Here is a 23,219-nt window from a genome sequence, read left to right as displayed (position 1 = left end):
ATGTTCTGTCTTGATTATTCAAGATCATATGAAATAACAACTCAGCAGTGGTTTTTTGATAGGGCAATCATTGTAGCAATATTTAGTACCAATGTTCTACAGAAACAAAGTTATCACATGGAGAGGGGTATATTTTGTGCTACACAGGAGAATAATTTCTGTAAAGTTTTAAAAACTGTACAAGTTAGAAGTGAGGATTATTTTATGCTCAATCCAATTACTTTACCCCCCATGGCTGTAGATTTTTATTTTAAGAAACTGGTAAATCTAACCCACAATCTAAGAATTCTCTGGTTTTTAAGAAATTGTTATTGTTTCCAACACACATTGTGCCCTTTGGAATCTAATGCTCAGAATTTAACACTGACTCAGATGAGACATGCACAACTTTCATGACATGGTCATTAACTTAAAATTTTGTTCATGAAGCTGAGGTAGTACTATTTTTTAAACATATTTTTATAATATTGCTTGATGTGTGTGATGGCAACTATTGTCTGTTCTCTTTTTGATTCATGTGAGTCTTAAGTCCTTTCTAAGTGAAAGCTATGACATTTCTGTACATATTCTTTGAAAGATGTAACATATATTGTGGGATGAATTATAGTCACTTGAGTAACTATATGTTTTAAATATCCAAACTGAAAGAGCAGGGCACAATAAAGAAACCACCAAAACAGAAGCCACTCCCTTATTATAGGGAACAATTTTATTATGGATAAGAGAGAAAAATGTTCAGAGGCACATGGAAAATTTCAGAATATAGAAAACAGAAACAGGCTTGACCAAGTCTGGGAAAAGACAAGGAAGACTATCAGAAGAGAAAATGGAGATAGTTTGGTCACAGAAAAGGGCTCACAAAGAGAGGAAGGGGATTCTAGCACATGTTAGGAGTTAGTATAATGAAGAAGGGGATGAAGATGTTGGAAAATGTCTGTAACCTAGATGTGGGATTTTAAATTTATACCAAGTATGATTACCCCCTTCAAGAATAAAGAAGGTTGCAATCAAAATTGATATCCTAATATGAACAAGTCAATGGAGAGCATTATGTCCCTTTTGCCAGAGTCAGGGGAAATGTCTACCTTTGCTAGACAAGACCAATTTCACAAATTTTTTGATGAATGCTTGTATTGTTTTCATTTTTCCTGTTGTTCTTGTTTTTTTTTTTGTTTGTTTGTTTTTTTTTTTTTTTTTTTTTTGTTCGTAACTATCAGGAATCTTTCTTTCCTGTATCTTGAGCTGGACCAAGCCTGGCAATTCTGAGACTCTGCCAGAGACCTAACTGGTTTAAATCAAGATAACCTGATTATTTTCAGCACATTTACAATGTTATCTCACAAAGGTTTAGTTGTAGCATTTTCTCAGACTATCATATCTGATATCTGACATAATATATATCTACATTAGGATTTATAAAACTTTCAAAAAATCAGTTATAAAGTTGCAATGCAATAATTTTATTGGAGGGTATCACCACAAGTTTAGGAACTGCATTAAAGTGTTGTAGCATTTAGAGTTTGAGAACCATTGCTCTATATCCTACCAACTATACTTCTTCAAACTATTCCCATGACACTTCTGAAAAGATCCTACTTCTTCAATACGTTCCCAATAGTTCCCTTCATACACGACATATTTTCTGTTACATTTTAAAGCTGTCTATAGCTCAACAGAATCATGCTTGGAAAACTTAGTCTGCATTTTAACACCGTTCACCCTTTGAAATACAGTATGAATATTGGTTTTTAACTTATCCACTGAATACTTGTTCTCTAGGTGGAGCTCTGCATCAGGAGAATTGGTTTTTTTTCAATATGGATACAACTAAGGAGGAAGATGTAGGAGAAGAAAATCGAACCGTGGTTTGCCAAGGTGCTGCGGTTATCCGAAGAGGGTGGAAAAGAAAGAAACGATATCTGACCTTGTTCAATGACATTTTGGTGGTATCCAGTAAACTGTAAGTATACGCACCATGCTTTCCTTACTATAAGAGGCTACTCAGTGGAAAGGCCTTAAGGTACAAAACTGTTTATAACTTCCTTTATTTTTGAGATTATAATTACTTCACATTCTCCTTCCTTTTCCTCTTCCATGTCCTTTCACATCCTTACATATACTCCTCCTTGTTCTCTTTTGAAATCATGGCTTTCTGGTTTTTTTTATTACTCGTTCTTACACATTATTTCTATGTAAGCTAACATAAGATACACATATATAATAGATATGCATGGATACATATATATGTACAGTTTCTAAGTACTTAAATATAACCTACTCAGTCAGTATAATATTGCTTGTATTTGTGTTTTCAGGAATGTGTATTTGGTATTAGATAAGCAATCTAATTGACAATCCTAGGGGAGATTTCTCTTATTTTCAAGTTTCCTTAGTGGCATATACTTCTTTGAGTAGGGTTGATGTTTACTGGACTACTCCTATATATTTCTCAATTTATTTTGACACATTCTTTGGGCACATTTAAAAAATTAATTAATTAAGGTACTACTCTGCTGTTTGAATCTGGTGAAAGATTAGCAACAAGCTACCAAGGAGACAATTATGCAGGCATGTGCCCACATTTCTAGCATTTTTTTAAAACTAACTTAGGAGTATTATACCTCGTAATGAGAGCCCTGTGAATTATATAGTGACACATTTCTCTAAATAAAATATTAAATTCATGATAAGCAGGAGCCTTCTTGCTTGGTGTTTACAAATAGATTACAGAAGCAAGATTGTTGGTCATAAGGGGCTAAACATGTAAGCCTCCTGACCTCATAGCTTCCAGATTAGCATGAAGAGACAGGAAGCAGCTTCTATCTCTCCACTAACAAGGGAAATTGCTGGCACTAAGTCTTGCTTGGTGATTCTACAGACACTAGAGAAAACTGTTGTGATTGAATGAAACTGTGTACTTGGTTATATTAGAAATTATGACCATAGAGATGTTTTCTGGGACCACATCATGTATAATCTCCACTGCTTATGATCATAGCCTTCATATTATTCTAGAAGATGTGATGCTGGTATTGATACTATCAAGTAAATATCTTAAGTGGTTTTCTCATAAGTACATAAATTTATCAGACAGACATCAATAAAATAGTCTATTCCATTTTTGGGGGGGCAGGGGTTAAATTTTCTGATCATCAGTGAATCATTTTCCAGAAGATCCATTTCACAGATTGTGAGAAAAATAAAATATTCAGGTGAGAGTTCTTCTATACTTTATAAATACACCAACTGGGTACGTTTTTCTGGCAACCCTGATCAGTCGTGTAAGCTCCTTCACAGAAAATTGTAATTAGTGTCTGAGGCAGGCTGAAAATAAAAGAATGGACTGGGTGTCTGTCAATCTGTCCATCTTTCTTTTTTTTTGTACACAACTCCCTTTCTTTCTACAGTGGGAAATCTTCACATTTTATTTTAAAAGATAGTAATCAACTCATCGGAAATGTAAAAAGAAATAAACTGATCATTTGCCATATAAGTATAGTTGATGGAAGGAAGTGAACTTAACTTTGTGTTGAGAATAAAGGAAACGGAAATGGTTGTTTTCTTAAAGGCAGTACATATGGTCCCTTCTGTCATGTTGCAATTGTAATTAAAACTGTTTTTAGATTCTCATTCACATTATGGAAAGAAGTTTATCAAGTTTATAAGGAGTGATTATCGTTATTTCCATTTTCAAGGAAGATTATGTCTTATCAGACATTGGAATTAGAGGTTTCAGGTTCAAGCATTTCTTGGGAATTTTGATTTTTATATATGCATATATATATATTTAGATGTTTAAATGGTGAATATAAAGTGTAAATATAAACATCTCATTATTGAGACATGTGTGTATGTATATCTTGAAGTACATGTTGCATGATGGCTTGTATTTTTTTTTTTTAAAGATGTATTTATTTATTTTATATATGAGTACACTGTAGCTGTCTTCAGACATACCAGAAGAGGGCATCGGATCCCATTACAGATGGTTGTGAGCCACCATGTGGTTGCTGGGATTTGAACTCAGGACCTCTGGAAGAGCAGTCGGTGCTCTTAACCACTGAGCCATCTCTCCAGCCCGATGGCTTGTATTTTAACTATAGTATGTTACATTAGATTATATGAGGAATCTTTCTCTGTAGTGCAATTAGTCTTCCCATGTTTTGAATATTAAAGGTTTAGATACAGGATTTTTGAACCATGATTTATTCTTGTGATATTCTGTCCCCTGAATTTGAGAGGGAGTCATTATCTTCAGTTATGTAGCCACATATTAGCTCACGAGTATCTGAAGGAAAGTTCAATACCTAGGTTTACACAGCAAATGCACCAGATAATATTAGGTCCATCTTTAAAAAAATACAAAAAAAGAATCATGAGTGTGGGGAGGAGATCTGTCAGGAGATAGAATGGAAGGAAAAAGTGACAAAAAAAAATCATCAAATGCATTGTATTTTAATGTACAATTCTCGGAGAGCAAATTACTCAGAAAAAGAATGACAAAAGGAGAAAATTTATGCTTCAAAGATTATTGTTTCTTAAAAACACTTCTAATAATATCAGAGTGCTTGATAGGAAGACATTATTCTAACTGTTTGGCTAAATTGTTGGAAAAAGGACCGCCTTTTTGGTTACTTGTGTGGTATGTGCTGTGCGGGTTTTCTGCAGGAGGTACTGGAATGAGGTTACTGACTATTTCAGGGAGACAGACAACAGAATTGATTTTATTAAGTCAAACAATATTTTTGTTCTTATTCTGGAAAGATTTTTCCATGTAATTAATTAAAAAAATCTTGAAATAATTTCCTTTGTGTATTATGGGAAAAAAACAAAGCAATATAGTTACTCCTTAACTAAATCCAGGTAAGAAATATTGATACAGGTGGCTTTCTGTAAGTGCCGCTGTGCTTAGATTTAGCAATGGATGTGTCGTCTTTTGCTCTGGGGCAGGAAGAACTTGGTTTTACCACAACACCAACTACACCTTTCGGTAAGACCTAGAGTTCAGACCTGTGATCACAGGATGATAACTTCAGAAATTGTGGGTCAAATTAATGGAGTGTAATTCACTTCCCAGTGAATGAGTATACTCATTCTAATATTCTCCAATTAGAAAACAATAATCAGGCTATGGCTATTGGTGACCATTGAAGAGTGTGTATCTAGTAACTCCTTTCACCAAATGCTTTCATCATCCCAAAATGTTTGCAAAATTAGAGTCAATCTTAGTCTGATTGTGTACAGGATGCCAACTCAACTTTCCCCTTCTATGACGATCCTAGATTTTCTCTACTCTTCATTATATCCATTTCCACATGTAGGTAGGTGCTTTATGTTTTTTTGTTTTGTTTTTGTTTTTTGTTTTGTTGTTTGTTTGGGTTTTTTTTCTTCTCCTTATATTTTTATTTGTTCAGGTTAGAGATTGCAGTTTAATTTCTGCTTGTCCTTTCCTTAAGATCTACAAATTCTGCTCCCGTATTAGTCCAGAACCTATCATCGTCTCCCACTAGGAAAGAGAGCATTCTTCTTCAAAAGGAGGGAGGGCAAGGCCAGGCAGTTTCCCAGAAAGCAAGAACGGGTAACTCCCCACAAGGGAGAGGGCATGAGGACTAGCTTGATGGTTCTACTCCAAGGAAAACCCAGATAATCACTGGCAAAGGCAGGATGCTGGGGTATTCTCAAGTTGTCCCCACTTCCTGTTTAGCATTCCAGGGTTTGGAAACCTGCAGGATATACAGAAACAGTACAGCACTGAACAGAATCTGATGGCAGCATGAAGAAGCCAAGAAAGGTGCTGCATGGCAGTCCTCAGGCCTCCTTGACTCCCACACAACAGGTTCTGTGTCCAGGTGTGCCTCCATGATAACACAGGTTATGCAGAAGGTTGCTAAGCATCGAAAGGAGAGCCATTCGGGTCACAGGAGTGCAGAACAAGGTTCCCAAGAACAATATGACTAAAATACAAGGACCCGTAGTGCTCAAGCAGGTCCTAAGAGGCAGACCCCAAGGTCTGCAAGCTGTCTTGGACACCAGTGCTATCTTTGCCATCACTGCCACTGTCACCTCCAGCCAGGTTCTCCTGCTGATAGGCCTCTTCGGAACCAGGAAGTGTGCTACCCTGATTCTCCTTGGAACCGAAAACCACATACCTGCCTTTCTTCAGCTCCAGTTGCCTTCTCAGCTCATCTGCCATCTGTGAGAGATCTCGCTTCAGAGCATATGCATCTTCGCCATCTGCATAGTACTTGGGCTCCACCTCACTAACCTGCAAGTTCAGGGTGCTGGAACAGAGGTGCAAGGCTGCTCGGTTGCTCTTCCTGGCATGCAGGGAGACATACTTTGCACTGAAGTTCTCTATCATGGCCTGGGAGGCCTGGTCCATTAGCTTCCTGGCCAGGCCAAAGCTTAGGTGGCAGCGCTTCACAGCCAGTGGGGTGATGTGTCCATGAGGGACGTTATCAGGATCCTCTTCCATTTTGGCAAGAACATAACCCACAATCTTCCCAACCTCATCCTCAGCAATGTAGGAGAGCTGGGCCACGAGAGGCCATGATAGTAGTGCTTCATCTGGTAGTTCTCGGGCAGGCAGAGCAGGTTGCAGTGTTGTATGTTCATCAGGTCATTTGGCCGAGCCCAGCAGATGTTCATATTGGCGGCAGAAAAGCCTATCAGACTCGGGAGAATCAGAGAGGATGCCACAGAGCACAAGCGACACCAGCACCATTTGCTTTAAGACACCTGGGCTATCCAAACGGAACTCATACAGGATGAGGAAGATCTCTCACTATCTTCCATTTCGTTTCGGCGATTCTGTACAGAACTTTGTATATCTTCATGCAAGTGGGGTCCCAGTCGTGTCCGAAGTGAATGACGACCACACAGTCCTCCTCTGAATGGATTGCCTGGTCTACCTGCCAGCCATTGTGTAGATGCAGAAGCATGGACATCTTGGACGCGCTTGCGCAGCAGGACCTTGCGAGCTACCTCTAACCTCGTGTGAGCCCACAGGGCCGGACCAATGGGCCCTCCATCCAGCACCAGCGCACTTTATGTTTTGATCTGCGATGTTCGAGACTCCACAAGGTCCATGGGGCAGGACAGAGGTGCATGTCTTCTTATAAGAATGTGGACAGGTCGGTCCCCAGCTCCGAAAAAAAAAGAACCAAAAAAAAAAAAAAAGAATGTGGACAGGACAAGATCTTATTTATCCTAGACATTCTTCTTCCCAAGATGATCTGATTTTATCTGTGTTTTAAAAGTACACAGATTTATCTCTTCCCAGTAATATTGTGTAGTATAATTAAATTTGAAAAATACTTTATATACTCCCACATATTCTTAAAAATTAGTATTTAATTGAATGATGAAAAGTTACTCATGCAATACTCAAGTATTTGAATGTCTCTGTAGCAGAATATCACTGGTTTTTATAGTCAATTAAAAAGGACTGGTGTCACAAGACCATCAGAGTCAGGTATAATTTTCTGAGTTCAGGAAAATTTCAAATTTGTATTCTAATCTTTCATGAGAAGATGTGCTCATGGCATATTGATATTATATTGAGAGTAGTTGATGGAATCACAGAGATTGTGTAGCATGTGCCTTCTGCTCTAATCAAACATACACCAAAATTCAAGTTTTTTTCCACGTGAAAAGTCATGCATACTCCAAATTTGAGCTCTTCATTCTTCTATCCAAATTCTTAGTGTCATCACACAGTTGACTCAAATAACACAAACACTAGTTTTATGAGCATTCTAGGCTCTGTGACTTTGCTCTTTACATGAAAAAGCATTTGTCATAGACTGACAAAAGAGAAGATCACCTTTTGTTCTCTGAATGTTTTCTATTCCTCTAGTAAAATCTCAAAAGATTGTTCTTTAATGCTTGGGGTTTCTCTCTTATCAAATATTATATTTAGGGATGGTAAAGTGTCACATGACAGCACGACAGTACAAAAATTAGGTCATTTAGAGGTGGAATCATGTAGAGACTGCCAAATATACCTATACCATAATTGATGGCCACAGACGTAAGATATTTTTATGCATAATAACCTTAAAAATCCTACCATTTATCATGACTCTAATTTTTTTTTTATTTTTTTTTTAAGATGAAATCTCTTTTTTTTTTATTAACTTGAGTATTTCTTATATACATTTCAAGTGTATTCCCTTTCCCGGTTTCCGGGCAAACATCCCCCTCCCCCTCCCCTTCCTTATGGGTGTTCCCCTCCCAACCCTCCCCCCATTGCCGCCCTCCCCCCATAGACTAGTTCACTGGGGGTTCAGTCTTAGCAGGACCCAGGGCTTCCCCTTCCACTGGTGCTCTTACTAGGATATTCATTGCTACCTATGGGGTCAGAGTCCAGGGTCAGTCCATGCATAGTCTTTAGGTAGTGGCTTAGTCCCTGGAAGCTCTGGTTGCTTGGTATTGTTGTCCTTTTGGGGTCTCGAGCCCCTTCAAGCTCTTCCAGTTCATTCTCTGATTCCTTCAATAGAGGACCTATTCTCAGTTCAGTGGTTTGCTGCTGGCATTCGCCTCTGTATTTGCTGTATTCTGGCTGTGTCTCTCAGGAGCGATCTACATCCGGCTCCTGTCGGTCTGCACTTCTTTGCTTCATCCCTCTTGTCTAATTAGGTGGCTGTATATGTATGGGCCACATGTGGGGCAGGCTCTGAATGGGTGTTCCTTCAGTCTCTGTTTTAATCTTTGCCTCTCCCTTCCCTGCCAAGGGTATTCTTTTTCCTCATTTAAAGAAGGAGTGAAGCATTCACATTTTGATCATCTGTCTTGAGTTTCGTTTGTTCTAGGGATCTAGGGTAATTCAAGCATTTGGGCTAATAGCCACTTATCAATGAGTGCATACCATGTATGTCTTTCTGTGAATGGGTTAGCTCACTCAGGATGATATTTTCCAGTTCCAACCATTTGCCTACGAATTTCATAAACTCGTTGTTTTTGATAGCTGAGTAATATTCCATTGTGTAGATGTACCACATTTTCTGTATCCATTCCTCTGTTGAAGGGCATCTGGGTTCTTTCCAGTTTCTGGCTATTATAAATAAGGCTGCGATGAACATAGTGGAGCACGTGTCTCTTTTGTATGTTGAGGAATCTTTTGGGTATATGCCCAAGAGAGGTATAGCTGGATCCTCAGGCAGTTCAATGTCCAATTTTCTGAGGAACCTCCAGACTGATTTCCAGAATGGTTTTACCAGTCTGCAACCCCACCAACAATGGAGGAGTGTTCCTTTTCTCCACATCCTCGCCAGCATCTGCTGTCACCTGAGTTTTTGATCTTAGCCAATCATACTGGTGTGAGGTGAAATCTCAGGGTTGTTTTGATTTGCATATCCCTTATGACTAAAGATGTTGAACATTTCTTTAGGTGTTTCTCAGCCATTCGGCATTCCTCAGCTGTGAATTCTTTGTTTAGCTCTGAACCCCATTTTTTAATAGGATTATTTGTTTCCCTGCGGTCTAACTTCTTGAGTTCTTTGTATATTTTGGATATAAGGCCTCTATCTGTTGTAGGATTGGTAAAGATCTTTTCCCAATCTGTTGGTTGCCGTTTTGTCCTAACCACAGTGTCCTTTGCCTTACAGAAGCTTTGCAGTTTTATGAGATCCCATTTGTCGATTCTTGATCTTAGAGCATAAGCCATTGGTGTTTTGTTCAGGAAATTTTTTCCAGTGCCCATGTGTTCCAGATGTTTCCCTAGTTTTTCTTCTATTAGTTTGAGTGTGTCTGGTTTGATGTGGAGGTCCTTGATCCACTTGGACTTAAGCTTTGTACAGGGTGATAAGCATGGATCGATCTGCATTCTTCTACATGTTGCTCTCCAGTTGAACCAGCACCATTTGCTGAAAATGCTATCTTTTTTCCATTGGATGGTTTTGGGTCCTTTGTCAAAAATCAAGTGACCATAGGTGTGTGGGTTCATTTCTGGGTCTTCAATTCTATTCCATTGGTCTATCTTTCTGTCTCTGTACCAATACCATGCAGTTTTTATCACTATTGCTCTGTAATACTGCTTGAGTTCAGGGATAGTGATTCCCCCTGAAGTCCTTTTATTGTTGAGGATAGCTTTAGCTATCCTGGGTTTTTTGTTATTCCAGATGAATTTGCAAATTGTTCTGTCTAACTCTTTGAAGAATTGGATTGGTATTTTGATGGGGATTGCATTGAATCTGTAGATCGCTTTTGGTAAAATGGCCATTTTTACTATATTAATCCTGCCAATCCATGAGCATGGGAGATCTTTCCGTCTTCTGAGGTCTTCTTCAATTTCTTTCCTCAGTGTCTTGAAGTTCTTATTGTACAGATCTTTTACTTGCTTGGTTAAAGTCACACCGAGGTACTTTATATTATTCGGGTCTATTATGAAGGGTGTCGTTTCCCTAATTTCTTTCTCGGCTTGTTTCTCTTTTGTATAGAGGAAGGCAACTGATTTATTTGAGTTAATTTTATACCCAGCCACTTTGCTGAAGTTGTTTATCAGCTTTAGTAGTTCTCTGGTGGAACTTTTGGGATCACTTAAATATACTATCATGTCATCTGCAACTAGTGATATTTTGACCTCTTCTTTTCCGATCTGTATCCCTTTGATCTCCTTTTGTTTTCTGATTGCTCTGGCTAGAACTTCAAGAACTATATTGAATAAGTAGGGAGAGAGTGGGCAGCCTTGTCTAGTCCCTGATTTTAGTGGGATTGCTTCAAGTTTCTCTCCATTTAGTTTAATGTTAGCAACTGGTTTGCTGTATATGACTTTAACTATGTTTAGGTATGGGCCTTGAATTCCTATTCTTTCCAGGACTTTTATCATGAAGGGGTGTTGAATTTTGTCAAATGCTTTCTCAGCATCTAATGAAATGATCATGTGGTTCTGTTCTTTCAGTTTGTTTATATAATGGATCACGTTGATGGTTTTCCATATATTAAACCATCCCTGCATGCCTGGGATGAAGCCTACTTGATCATGGTGGATGATTGTTTTGATGTGCTCTTGAATTCGGTTTGCCAGAATTTTATTGAGTATTTTTGCGTCGATATTCATAAGGGAAATTGGTCTGAAGTTCTCTTTCTTTGTTGTGTCTTTGTGTGGTTTAGGTATAAGAGTAATTGTGGCTTCGTAGAAGGAATTCGGTAGGGCTCCATCTGTTTCAATTTTGTGGAATAGTTTGGATAATATTGGTATGAGGTCTTCTATGAACGTTTGATAGAATTCTGCACTAAACCTGTCTGGACCTGGGCTCTTTTTGGTTGGGAGAACTTTAATGACTGCTTCTATTTCCTTAGGAGTTATGGGGTTGTTTAACTGGTTTATCTGTTCCTGATTTAACTTCGATACTTGGTATCTGTCTAGGAAATTGTCCATTTCCTGAAGATTTTCAAATTTTGTTGAATATAGGTTTTTATAGTAAGATCTGATGATTTTTTGAATTTCCTCTGAATCTGTAGTTATGTCTCCCTTTTCATTTCTGATTTTGTTAATTTGGACGCACTCTCTGTGTCCTCTCGTTAGTCTGGCTAAGGGTTTATCTATCTTGTTGATTTTCTCAAAGAACCAACTTTTGGTTCTGTTGATTCTTTCTATGGTCCTTTTTGTTTCTACTTGGTTGATTTCAGCTCTGAGTTTGATTATTTCCTGCCTTCTGCTCCTCCTGGGTGTATTTGCTTCTTTTTGTTCTAGAGCTTTTAGGTGTGCTGTCAAGCTGCTGACATATGCTCTTTCCTGTTTCTTTCTGCAGGCACTCAGCGCTATGAGTTTTCCTCTTAGCACAGCTTTCATTGTGTCCCATAAGTTTGAGTATGTTGTATCTTCATTTTCATTAAATTCTAAAAAGCTTTTAATTTCTTTCTTTATTTCTTCCTTGACCAGGTTATCATTGAGTAGAGCATTGTTCAATTTCCACGTATATGTGGGCATTCTTCCCTTATTGTTATTGAAGACCAGTTTTAGGCCGTGGTGGTCCGATAGCACGCATGGGATTATTTCTATCTTCCTGTACCTGTTGAGGCCCGTTTTTTGACCAATTATATGGTCAATTTTGGAGAAAGTACCATGAGGAGCTGAGAAGAAGGTATATCCTTTTGCTTTAGGATAGAATGTTCTATAAATATCCGTTAAGTCCATTTGGCTCATGACTTCTCTTAGTCTGTCGACATCACTGTTTAATTTCTGTTTCCATGATCTGTCCATTGATGAGAGTGGGGTGTTGAAATCTCCCACTATTATTGTGTGAGGTGCAATGTGTGTTTTGAGCTTTAGTAAGGTTTCTTTTACGTATGTAGGTGCCCTTGTATTTGGGGCATAGATATTTAGGATTGAGAGTTCATCTTGGTGGATTTTTCCTTTGATGAATATGAAGTGTCCTTCCTTATCTTTTTTGATGACTTTTAGTTGGAAATTGATTTTATTTGATATTAGAATGGCTACTCCAGCTTGCTTCTTCTGACCATTTTCTTGGAAAGTTGTTTTCCAGCCTTTCACTCTGAGGTAGTGTCTGTTTGTCTCTGAGGTGTGTTTCCTGTAGGCAGCAGAATGCAGGGTCCTCGTTGCGTATCCAGTTTGTTAATCTATGTCTTTTTATTGGGGAGTTGAGGCCATTGATGTTGAGAGATATTAAGGAATAGTGATTATTGCTTCCTGTTATATTCATATTTGGATGTGAGGTTATGTTTGTGTGCTTACATTCTCTTTGTTTTGTTGCCAAGACGATTAGTTTCTTGCTTCTTCTAGGGTATAGCTTGCCTCCTTATGTTGGGCTTTACCCTTTATTATCCTTTGTAGTGCTGGATTTGTAGAAAGATATTGTGTAAATTTGGTTTTGTCATGGAATATCTTGGTTTCTCCATCAATGTTAATTGAGAGTTTTGCTGGATACAGTAACCTGGGCTGGCATTTGTGTTCTCTTAGGGTCTGTATGACATCAGTCCAGGATCTTCTGGCCTTCATAGTTTCTGGCCAGAAGTCTGGTGTGATTCTGATAGGTCTCCCTTTATATGTTACTTGACCTTTTTCCCTTACTGCTTTTAATATTCTTTCTTTATTTTGTGCGTTTGGTGTTTTGACAATTATGTGACGGGAGGTGTTTCTTTTCTGGTCCAATCTATTTGGAGTTCTGTAGGCTTCTTGTATGTCTATGGGTATCTCTTTTTTTAGGTTAGGGAAGTTTTCTTCTATGATTTTGTTGAAGATATTTACTGGTCCTTTGAGCTGGGAGTCTTCACTCTCTTCTATACCTATTATCCTTAGGTTTGATCTTCTCATTTGAGTCCTGGATTTCCTGTATGTTTTGGACCAGTAGCTTTTTCCGCTTTACATTATCTTTGACAGTTGAGTCAATGATTTCTATAGAATCTTCTGCTCCTGAGATTCTCTCTTCCATCTCTTGTATTCTGTTGGTGAAGCTTGTATCTACAGCTCCTTGTCTCTTCTTTTGGTTTTCTATATCCAGGGTTGTTTCCATGTGTTCTTTCTTGATTGCTTCTATTTCCATTTTTAATTCCTTCAACTGTTTGATTGTGTTTTCCTGGAATTCTTTCAGGCATTTTTGCGATTCCTCTCTGTAGGCTTCTACTTGTTTATTAATGTTTTCCTGTGTTTCCCTAAGTGTGTTCATGTCTTTCTTGAAGTCCTCCAGCATCATGATCAAATATGATTTTGAAACTAGATCTTGCTTTTGTGGTGTGTTTGGATATTCCATGTTTGTTTTGGTGGGAGAATTGGGCTCCGATGATGGCATGTAGTCTTGGTTTCTGTTGCTTGGGTTCCTGCGCTTGCCTCTCGCCATCAGATTATCTCTAGTGTTACTTTGTTCTGCTATTTCTGACAGTGGCTAGACTGTCCTATAAGCCTGTGTGTCAGGAGTGCTGTAGACCTGTTTTCCTCTCTTTCAGTCAGTTATGGGGACAGAGTGTTCTGCTTTCGGGCGTGTAGTTTTTCCTCTCTACAGGTCTTCAGCTGTTCCTGTGGGCCTGTGTCTTGAGTTCACCAGGCAGCTTTCTTGCAGCAGAAAATTTGGTCTTACCTGTGGTCTCGAGGCTCAAGTTCGCTCGTGGGGTGCTGCCCAGGGGCTCTCTGCAGCGGCAGCAACCAGGAAGACCTGTGCCGCCCCTTCCGGGAGCTTCAGTGCACCAGGGTTCCAGATGGTCTTTGGCTTTTTCCTCTGGCGTCCGAGATGTGTGTGCAGGGAGCAGTCTCTTCTGGTTTCCCAGTCTTGTCTGCCTCTCTGAAGGTTTAGCTCTCCCTCCCACGGGATTTGGGTGCAGAGAACTGTTTATCCGGTCTGTTTCTTTCAGGTTCCGGTGGTGTCTCAGGCAGGTGTCCTGCCGCTCCTGGGCCCTCCCCCACGGGAGCCCAGAGGCCTTATACAGTTTCCTCTTGGGCCAGGGATGTGGGCAGGGGTGAGCAGTGTTGGTGGTCTCTTCCGCTCTGCAGCCTCAGGAGTGCCCACCTGACCAGGCGGTTGGGTCTCTCTCTCACCGGGTCTGGGAGCAGAGAGCTGCTGCGGGCCGGGATCCGCGGGTGTGGGACTTCCGGTAAACACAGAACGTGCCTGGTCCTAGAGAAATTCTGCTTCCGTGTGTCCCAAGCTCACCAGGCAGCTTTCTTGCAGCAGAAAATTTGGTCTTACCTGTGGTCCCGAGGCTCAGGTTCGCTCGTGGGGTGCTGCCCACGGGCTCTCTGCAGCGGCAGCCATGACTCTAATTTTTTTCAATTTCACAGTTCCATGGAACAGACCATTTGGTGGTATTTCTTTCTACAAAGGTATTTTTCTTGTGTTAATATTTTAATTCCTTGGTGATATAGGAATGATATATATATATATATATACATATATATATACACACATATATATAAAATATATATCATATATATATTTGATATTCTGTCTCGAAATCAGTTGTTAATTAGATGGTCAATGGAAAATGCTTTGCATTCTCCTGTCCATTCCATATTTAATTTTGTGGAAGTTCTGCATTTATTTTTTATTTATTTTTTCTTCGGAAGTTCTGCATTTATTATTTCCTCTTTGTATTAGAGTAAACAGTACTCTCAAGTCTTATTTTAAATTTCACTAAGTAGATATCACTCTGGCATGCACATTCAAACCATCTGCTGCTTCCTCCTTTGAGGTCAAGCAAATTTCTATCCTTCTGTTTGTTTCAGGCACATCATTTTGAGGACTGGCTATACTACTTAGGTCAATGTGTTATTACCTGACTATATCTGTTTCTGAAACATTTTTGAGTATTCACCAGTCGAATAGTGAATATTGCTGATCTTATTTTCTTATATTGAAATCTAAGATGATTCTGAAAAAAATATTAACAGGGATTAGCTTGAAATAAGCTCCTAATTAATCTTGTTGTATTGTATATTTTTGTTGCATTTCACAGATCCATTTGTGAAGCCAAAAAACACAACATAATGGGACTTCCCATGCAGATATTCACTGAGGACATTGCATGCTGTGACACTGTATGTGAATACAAAACCAAAACTAATATTCCATGTTCATGACTAGGAGAGAGACAGTTTGTAAAGTAATGGAAGATGGAGACATAAGAAGAGCATGGATGGGGAGAGCGGGACAAAGGGGGGGAGGGACAGAGGGACAGAGAAACCGAGGGAGAGAATTTAGACAGTATTATGTGGAAATTATATCTGTAGTCAATGCAGACATAGGACTCTCATATGTAATGTGTAGAGAGCAACATGAAACAAGACTGATCCATGTACTAGAGATCCAAAAAAGAGGAAATACTGTTTGTTATATCACTGAAAATTGAACCAAATATTTCCAACAGCATATATTTCCAGGTGAAGTATTATTACTACAATTAAACTGCCCCCTCCTGAGTCCTTATTGCTTATATATAGACTTGTGTGTTGTTTCCACTATTCCTTAATCATTTTAAAATATTTATGACTAGTAAATAATTTTTATTATATAATATTATCATAAAGCATTACATTTTCTCTCCATACCTAAGTGTTCAGTGATATATTAGCTCTTTATCTCCATTCTGTGCTCTTTCTCTAAGTCTCTTACTATGCATCCTTATACCTTCCTCTGAATACCAGCTACAAAGTCATGGCTTTCATCCTCATGTTTATTTGAATAATCTAGTCATGAGGGTATCTTTGCATGTGACTTCTGTTCAGAAATTACCTTTATAAATTTAACAGTGGGGTGTGTGTGTGTGTGTGTGTGTGTGTGTGTGTGTGTGTGTGTTCATCTTTGTGTATGGTGTTTAGGATAAAACTCACAACCTCACAATACTATACAGTAGTTCTATCATTGAGATAAACATAAATATCTATTGAATAATTGTCTGTTTTTCTCAGGCTCATATTATTGTCCACTTTCCAGTATTGGGTTTAGCGCAGATCAAAAATTTAACTACTATGTAACATGTAGAGCATTGAAGACATTTCCTACTGTAAAGCAGAATAGACTGTGACTCAGGGATCACCACCTCTCTGCCTTTCATAAATGCTAATGGGTACAAAATGGACCTAGAGTCAGTGTTCTAACATGTCACTGTGGACACTACACTAGACTTACAAAAGGGACTATAATGAAGATATTTTAGATCACCACGCAATTTCTTACTCATACCAGGTCCACGTTACACAAAACAGTATTTAAATATAGTATAAAATAGATTTTGAGTCAGTGACATAAATCAGGGAAAACTCATTAGCTTGGCTGAACCATATGTGTCCTCAGGACAGAGAAGAGCAGAAGAGCAGAACGTCCCATAGGGAAATGTTCTCTTGCCTCTGCTGTTTGACTTCAGCTGTGGCAAATGCTCAGCGTTGTACACTTTTGTGACTTAGATCCCTTTGCTTTAACATGAACATTTTTACTAATTCTCTCCCACGACTCTAGTGCTTTAATATTTTATCCTACCATAATTATTAAAAACCTTTCGTGTAGTTCAGAAGATTGGTAATAGATAATTTTTAACTTTTATTCATGTTATATGTTTATTTCCTTTTTGTCTTTGAAGAGATATTATCAGATCATCAAAACATTCTTCTACCTTTCTTAAATATCTTCCCTTATTTTCTTTCTCCATATTCTCTAGTCAGTATTCAGAAATAATTCTTCATATATATATTTTATATATATATCAATTTCTTATTAGTTTTCTTTGATTTTTTTTGTTTCTACTTTAGCCTTTTCTTTTATAGTTTGAAAATTCTTTGAATCATCAACGTATTTCATTACACTTAAGATAAACCTATAAAGTTTTTCTATGGATAAATTAGGAAAACGTTTTAATCCTATTTTTATATTAGGATTTTTCCACCTAATTTTTGTTTTTTCTTTACTCTTAAGATTGAATGTAGATCCCTCAGACACTGCTTATATTTTAAAATAGATAGATGCAGATGATTTTAGAATTATCTTTACTCGATAATTTCATGTAAGTATAGAAATGCACAATCACAAGATATCCCCAAACCTTTCCCTATATTCATGTTCTTTCCCTTTCTTGACTTTAATAATTACCAATGTATAAAATATCGACTTTTGGTCTTAGCATTGTACAGAAAACAACTGCACTGTCCTCATGAGTCAATGCTTATGCCATGGCTGGGGGACAGCATTTTACTACATTCCTCCATGATTTTAGTAATCTGTTTTAAAATTCATACCTTGCTAGTGATAGTATCACCTCACTGTTTCACATTTAGTCTATTAATATGTAATTTCAATATTTACAGTTATTATTTCTATCTGAAGATATAGGCAAATATATTTACATTAAATGTTTTATTTCTTTGAACAATTAAAACATTTTATTCCTCATAGAAGGAGCATGTGAACTATTCTAAGGTTGATCTCTCTTAAGAATTGTTTACATTTCTGTGGTTCATCATGGGTCAAGAAATATTTTAGTATATATAATAAAACTACCAGTTCTATTTTAACTTTCATGCTTTAAAAACGTTATTTGTAGAAATATTTTATTTAAAAAGTCTCTTTGTCTTGAAATCTGTTTTACAAAGAAAATCACCATCAGAAAGAGATGTATACATCTTTGCAATCATTAATTAGACATTAATATGTTTCTAATGCTCTGAAAACAAAATATTTTTCAATAATGTGAAATAAAGTCCCATGTGAATTATTACTCTATCTCATGTGCAGAACTCTTTATAATAAAACTTTGTTGTCTTAAAATTATAGCAATGTTTTCAGATATTCATCAAAATATCAGAAGCTTTACTTTTCTTTAAATGTTCTATGCTTATGTATGTGTGTGTCTGTCTCTGTGTGTGTCTCTGTGTGTGTGTGTGTGTGTGTGTGTGTGTTCCTATGAGTATGTTGTTTATGAATATATGTACATATTTCAATGTGCCATATTGATGTAAGAAGGAAACTTGCAGGTGATTATTTCCTTCTGGGATGTATGATTTCTGAGCCCTGATCTATATTTTCACCCATAGGTGATTAATTTTACATTCTGAATAAAACCTTAAATTTGTTCCTTTCTTGTTACATTCCAACCACAAGATCAGAGCTGGTTTTTTTCATATTCTAAGATGCTTTTGCATAATTGTTAGCCTCTGCATAAAAAAATACAAAGTCAGTTAGTGTAAGTTGTCCTTTTCATAAAATTCTACTAATCTGACATGTAACATTGGGGTCTTGGATGAATCATCAGAAGCACTCAAACATACACACACACACACACACACACACACACACACACACACACACACACACACATACACACAGGCACACACACATAACACACAGGCACATGCACACACAGACACAGACACTCATATTATTTTCAAAGTAATACATTATGCATAGCAGTTGATTAATAAAAAGTAAAAATTAAAAAATAATGAATGAAACCTCTGTAAAAGAGATGGCTTGTAAAGTGGTTTTCTTAGGTTTGGGTTCAAGGTTGTTATGGATAGGGAGAGAGCACATGTGCTGTGTTTCTTATTTAAGGGACTGTTTCTTAGATTCTTACAATCCTCATCAAAGATAACTGATAATAAAGATACTAACTTCATAAAAATATACTTATGTACTCACTGTCTGGTTATTTATTAGATTTCCAGTACATCAGTGGTTTCTTGTCCAATTACTATGCTTTGATTTCATGCTATATTCTTGCTGCTGTCTTCCTTGGTCTCTGGAGCAGATTCTAAATGTGAGAGGCAGTAGAGAGCTAATAGTACAAGTACCTTGTTTTTTCCTGGGAGTGTTAAGAAATGGGGTCTTGTTTCTAAAATATTCATTTTGGATCCCTAGATCTATGACCATAAAAGAATTCAACACTCTATATCTGTATGCCATCTAAGTATTTACAAACCCTGATATGATAAGAGTGCTCACTAATTTTAATTTTTATAAAAATAATTGCGCTGCTTCCCAACCTCGTTTTTCTAGAACTGTGCATGTGAAGCACATGGAAGTAAGGCTGTAATGATGGAAGTCCAGTTGGAGAGGAAGCAAACGTCTCCGCTCTCTCTTTAAGTGCTCTCCCTGACTACGTACTGCCATAATGAAAGAGAAATCAGGATGCTGAGCTCTAGCACCCATGGCTTCTCAGTCACCCTTTATCATATACAACCTGTTACAGTTATGTTTGATTTTTCAGTACCCAAGAACTAAATTCTAAAATAAATATGGTAGACTGAGTGTCTTCCAGACTTAGTCTATGGGAAGAAAATAAGTTATACATTAGAGGAGTGGTTACAGATTATAAATTGTAAATAATGATTAGATCATATTAATTTTGTATTCATGAGCTTTCAGGTTATTTTATAGCATTTTTCTCTCTGTGCATTCTATAGCCTCTATATGTAAAAGCAACAAACTTCAATATGGTAAATGACATAATCAGCAAGTTACTACCAATGATAAGAAAGCATGTAAGTTACTTTCAATCTATTTTGAGTTAAAATTGAATTTTGCTTTTGAGATTCACATATGTGGAAATGTGTAAATACAGATGAAATTTGATCATGATACATTTACAAATCATATTTTACAAATGCCTCTTTTTTAATCAGAAGTTATTGAAGACATAATAATAGTCCTTTGAGTGACATTTTTTTCTTGAATTTGTGTCTAGTTTTATGTGAAATGAAACTCATAGCCCAATGGTTTGAGCTGTATGTGTAGTTTCACTAGATAATACATATCTACTGTAATAAATTGTGATTAATTTGTCATATGCTCACACCTAATTTAAAGGATGCCAATGTTAGAGGGAATATTTTTCTTTCTTCTTTTTTTTTTTAAATTAGACTATACTGCCTATTTGGTATGTAATTCTGTAGTCTTTCCCATTTTTTCTTGTTTTTATTTCTCTTGTGTGGATGTGTAAGTGTACATGTTCTAGTGTATTTATTTTTAACTTTTAATAAATCTTTAATGAATGAGTCTACATTTCTATGTCTTTTCTGCATACATATCTGTGTATATATTGTCTTTCTATTTTTAAATGTGCATGTGTATCTCTTTGTAACTGTGTGTGTGTGTGTGTGTGTGTGTGTGTGTTTCTCTGTGTTTATGCATCCCTGTCTATCGCTTTCTGTGAGTTTGTACAATGAGAATCCACAAGTCAGTCTGCCTCTCTAACTTTATGCCCCTCTACCTCTGTCTGCCTCTCTCTCACTCTCTTTCTCTTTCTGTTTCATTATCACCTCTCCATGTATGTTGGGGTGTAAATGGGTATTTGGTGGTGTGTCTGCTTGAGTGCTTTTTGTCTGCTAGTTTAACACTTAAAAACTCTATGGGACAATGTCATTGGTTTTAAATAGGAGTCTACAAGAAAATAAAATTAATAATAATTCCAGTTAGAGCCACTCCTAGAGGGTGCTCAATATTTCAACAGAATGTTCTATTTAGATGATTATTTCAAATGGATCCATAACACTGTGTGCAGTAATTATGTTCTAGAACTTCTTTTCAGCATCAGGCCTATTTTCCAGGATAGACACATGTCCTTCATCTCCACAGACTGGACATCTCTCAATGAAGGCCAAAGGCTATTTTCACTTCTAGGCACTCTCAAAGACTCTCTGTTTTTGACTCTTGTGTTCACTGTTGTCGAAGTTATCATATCTTTTGAATGTTAACTTTGCTAAACTCATCATAGCCACCATGAGTATATGCCTCTGTGGACACTAGGTTCTGTGCTCATGTTAAGTCGAAATTTAATATACCACACACAGTCTGCACAGATGTAAGAAATTTCATAATACTATTTGTCTTGGTTAGTGGTAATGGCTGAATGCAACTTCTTATTTTATTGTGGATCAGTAGATCAAGGCTCCCTCCAAGAGGAAAGGCAAGTAGCCAAAGATTTTCTCCTGAAATCAGTCCCGTTTACTCAAACCTGTGGTCAGAGGAAATATCATTAATACTGGTTTAAATAATTTCCCTGCTAGAGAGCTAGAAATGGTAAGTAAAGGAAATTGCTAGACTCTTCAAGACTCTGATGTCAGTTTATTTGTGATGGTTGGTTCTTTTTGCCTCCCAGAACATTGAAGATTACCAACTGTGGTTCTATCCTGGCCCTGGGAAAGCTCCAAGAGTACTCCAAGGTAATAACAGGGAAATCTAAGGAGGGACTAGCTGAGTTTGGTGAATCCTCACTATTTTCATTATTTAGTCTTAAACTTGAATAAACACTAAAGCAGAATGACTTAAATATAATTTCATTCATTTAAATCATAATTAATTACTAATATAACATTCAGATACAATTTAATAACTCATAAGCAACAGCCTTAGAATGACAGGAATTTTTCTGTGCTTTCTGTTTCAGAAACAATTTTCCTGATAAGGCAAACAAAACAAAACTCTAGACATATTGTTTCTGGAGAAAACAATTTAAAAAAGTCATTTGGTGATCATTACAGAAACTCTTCTTAGCTATATATCTCAAGGGTTTCCATCACTCACATGGTAGCTCACAACCATCTATAACTCCAGTTTCAGGGGATCTAATTCCCACATCTGACCTGCACAGACACCAAGTCTAACATGGAGATCAGGTATATATGTGAGTGAATGACTTATACAGAGAAACAAGTTTAAATCTAAAATGTAAAATCTTTACTTTTTTATTTATTCCAAATTAGGTAGATTGTTTTGTAATGAATATTAGAAATATAGCCCTTTCTCTGAATCCATGTAAAATATTCAGTTCACATCTCCTATGACCAATAATTCTGCAACTGAATATGAAATCATATTCTGATGTCTGGAGACAACCTGACTTAATTACAGCTATTCTGTTTGTTGCCTTCTTTTCTTTCTCACTAGATTATTGCCAAATAAATAAATAAATAATAGTAATAAAATTATCAGAAAAGTTTGAATAAGAATTAAAAATTTGAGATCACCAAGTATTCTTGCAAAGCTGATCTTTTAAGAGCTACTGAAAATTTGAAGCTCTAATCGATAAAGTTGACCTTCATACCAGTGACATAAGTCTCTGCAGACTTAAGAGCACGCTCTCCCACTGATGCCAGATAAGAAAACATTCTCGTACATAGGTGCCTGTGGCCTCTGAACAGCCCATGTATGCTCTTTAGTTGGTGGCTCAGTCTCTGATAGTTCCCAGGGGTCCAGGTTGATATTGCTGGTCTTTCTATGATGTTTCCAGTCCTTTCAGTTCTTTCAATTCTCCCAACTTTTCCATAGGGGTTGTTGACCTCAGTCCAATGGTTAGATGGAATATATATATATATATATATATATATATCTGTTTTAGTCAGCTGCTTGCAGGGCCTCTCAGAGGACAGCCATGCTAGGCTACTGGCTGCAAGCACAACAGTAATAATATTTGGGATTGGTGCCTAATAATGGGATGGATCCCAAGTTGAGCCTGTCACTGACTGGTCACTGCTTCAGACTCTATTCCACTTTTGTCCTTCATTTCTTTTAGACAGGAGCAATTTGAGGTTGAAAGTTTTGTAGGTGTGTTAGTGTCCCTATCCATCCACAGGTGTCCTGTCTGATTTAAGAAGGTGGTCTCTTCAAATTTTACATCTGCATGATTTTGCGTTTTGGCAAAATTTCCTACCTTGACTCTTGGGAGCACACCTATCCCATGTCTCTGGGATATTGCTGTATATTTCCATTCATTCTCTTGGGTCCCTTGTCCTCTCATGTCTCTCCCATACCTGATCCTGACCTGTTCTCTTCCCATTCCAC

The 23,219-nt window shown here is 37.3% G+C and overlaps 2 protein-coding genes and 1 pseudogene across 2 annotated transcripts in view; 1 reads left to right on the top strand and 2 right to left on the bottom strand.

The window, feature by feature from the left end:
- Positions 1-23,219, top strand: part of Ralbp1l4 (ralA binding protein 1 like 4) — a 112,685-nt gene that overhangs the window by 61,762 nt on the left and 27,704 nt on the right. The window contains 4 exon segments of the mRNA XM_063264390.1: positions 1,780-1,960; positions 15,409-15,490; positions 19,844-19,921; positions 21,538-21,601. Coding sequence (XP_063120460.1) covers positions 1,780-1,960; positions 15,409-15,490; positions 19,844-19,921; positions 21,538-21,601 — 405 coding nt within the window.
- On the bottom strand, positions 5,935-6,683 carry Naa11-ps13 (N(alpha)-acetyltransferase 11, NatA catalytic subunit, pseudogene 13; annotated as a pseudogene).
- On the bottom strand, positions 6,759-8,246 carry LOC102556486 (thioredoxin-like protein 4A-like). The gene has a single exon (XM_063264391.1). It carries the CDS (start codon positions 6,945-6,947, stop codon positions 6,759-6,761), a length of 189 nt encoding a protein of 62 aa, XP_063120461.1. The 5' UTR covers positions 6,948-8,246.

This window comes from Rattus norvegicus, chromosome 7 (genome assembly GCF_036323735.1).
Source record: "Rattus norvegicus strain BN/NHsdMcwi chromosome 7, GRCr8, whole genome shotgun sequence".
Lineage (NCBI taxonomy): Eukaryota > Metazoa > Chordata > Mammalia > Rodentia > Muridae > Rattus > Rattus norvegicus.
This window is presented reverse-complemented; position numbering and strand designations above follow the sequence as displayed.

What these genes read in the sequence shown, in the direction of transcription:
- LOC102556486 (XM_063264391.1), bottom strand. Translation starts at nt 6,947, where the DNA reads ATGTCCATGCTTCTGCATCTACACAATGGCTGGCAGGTAGACCAGGCA.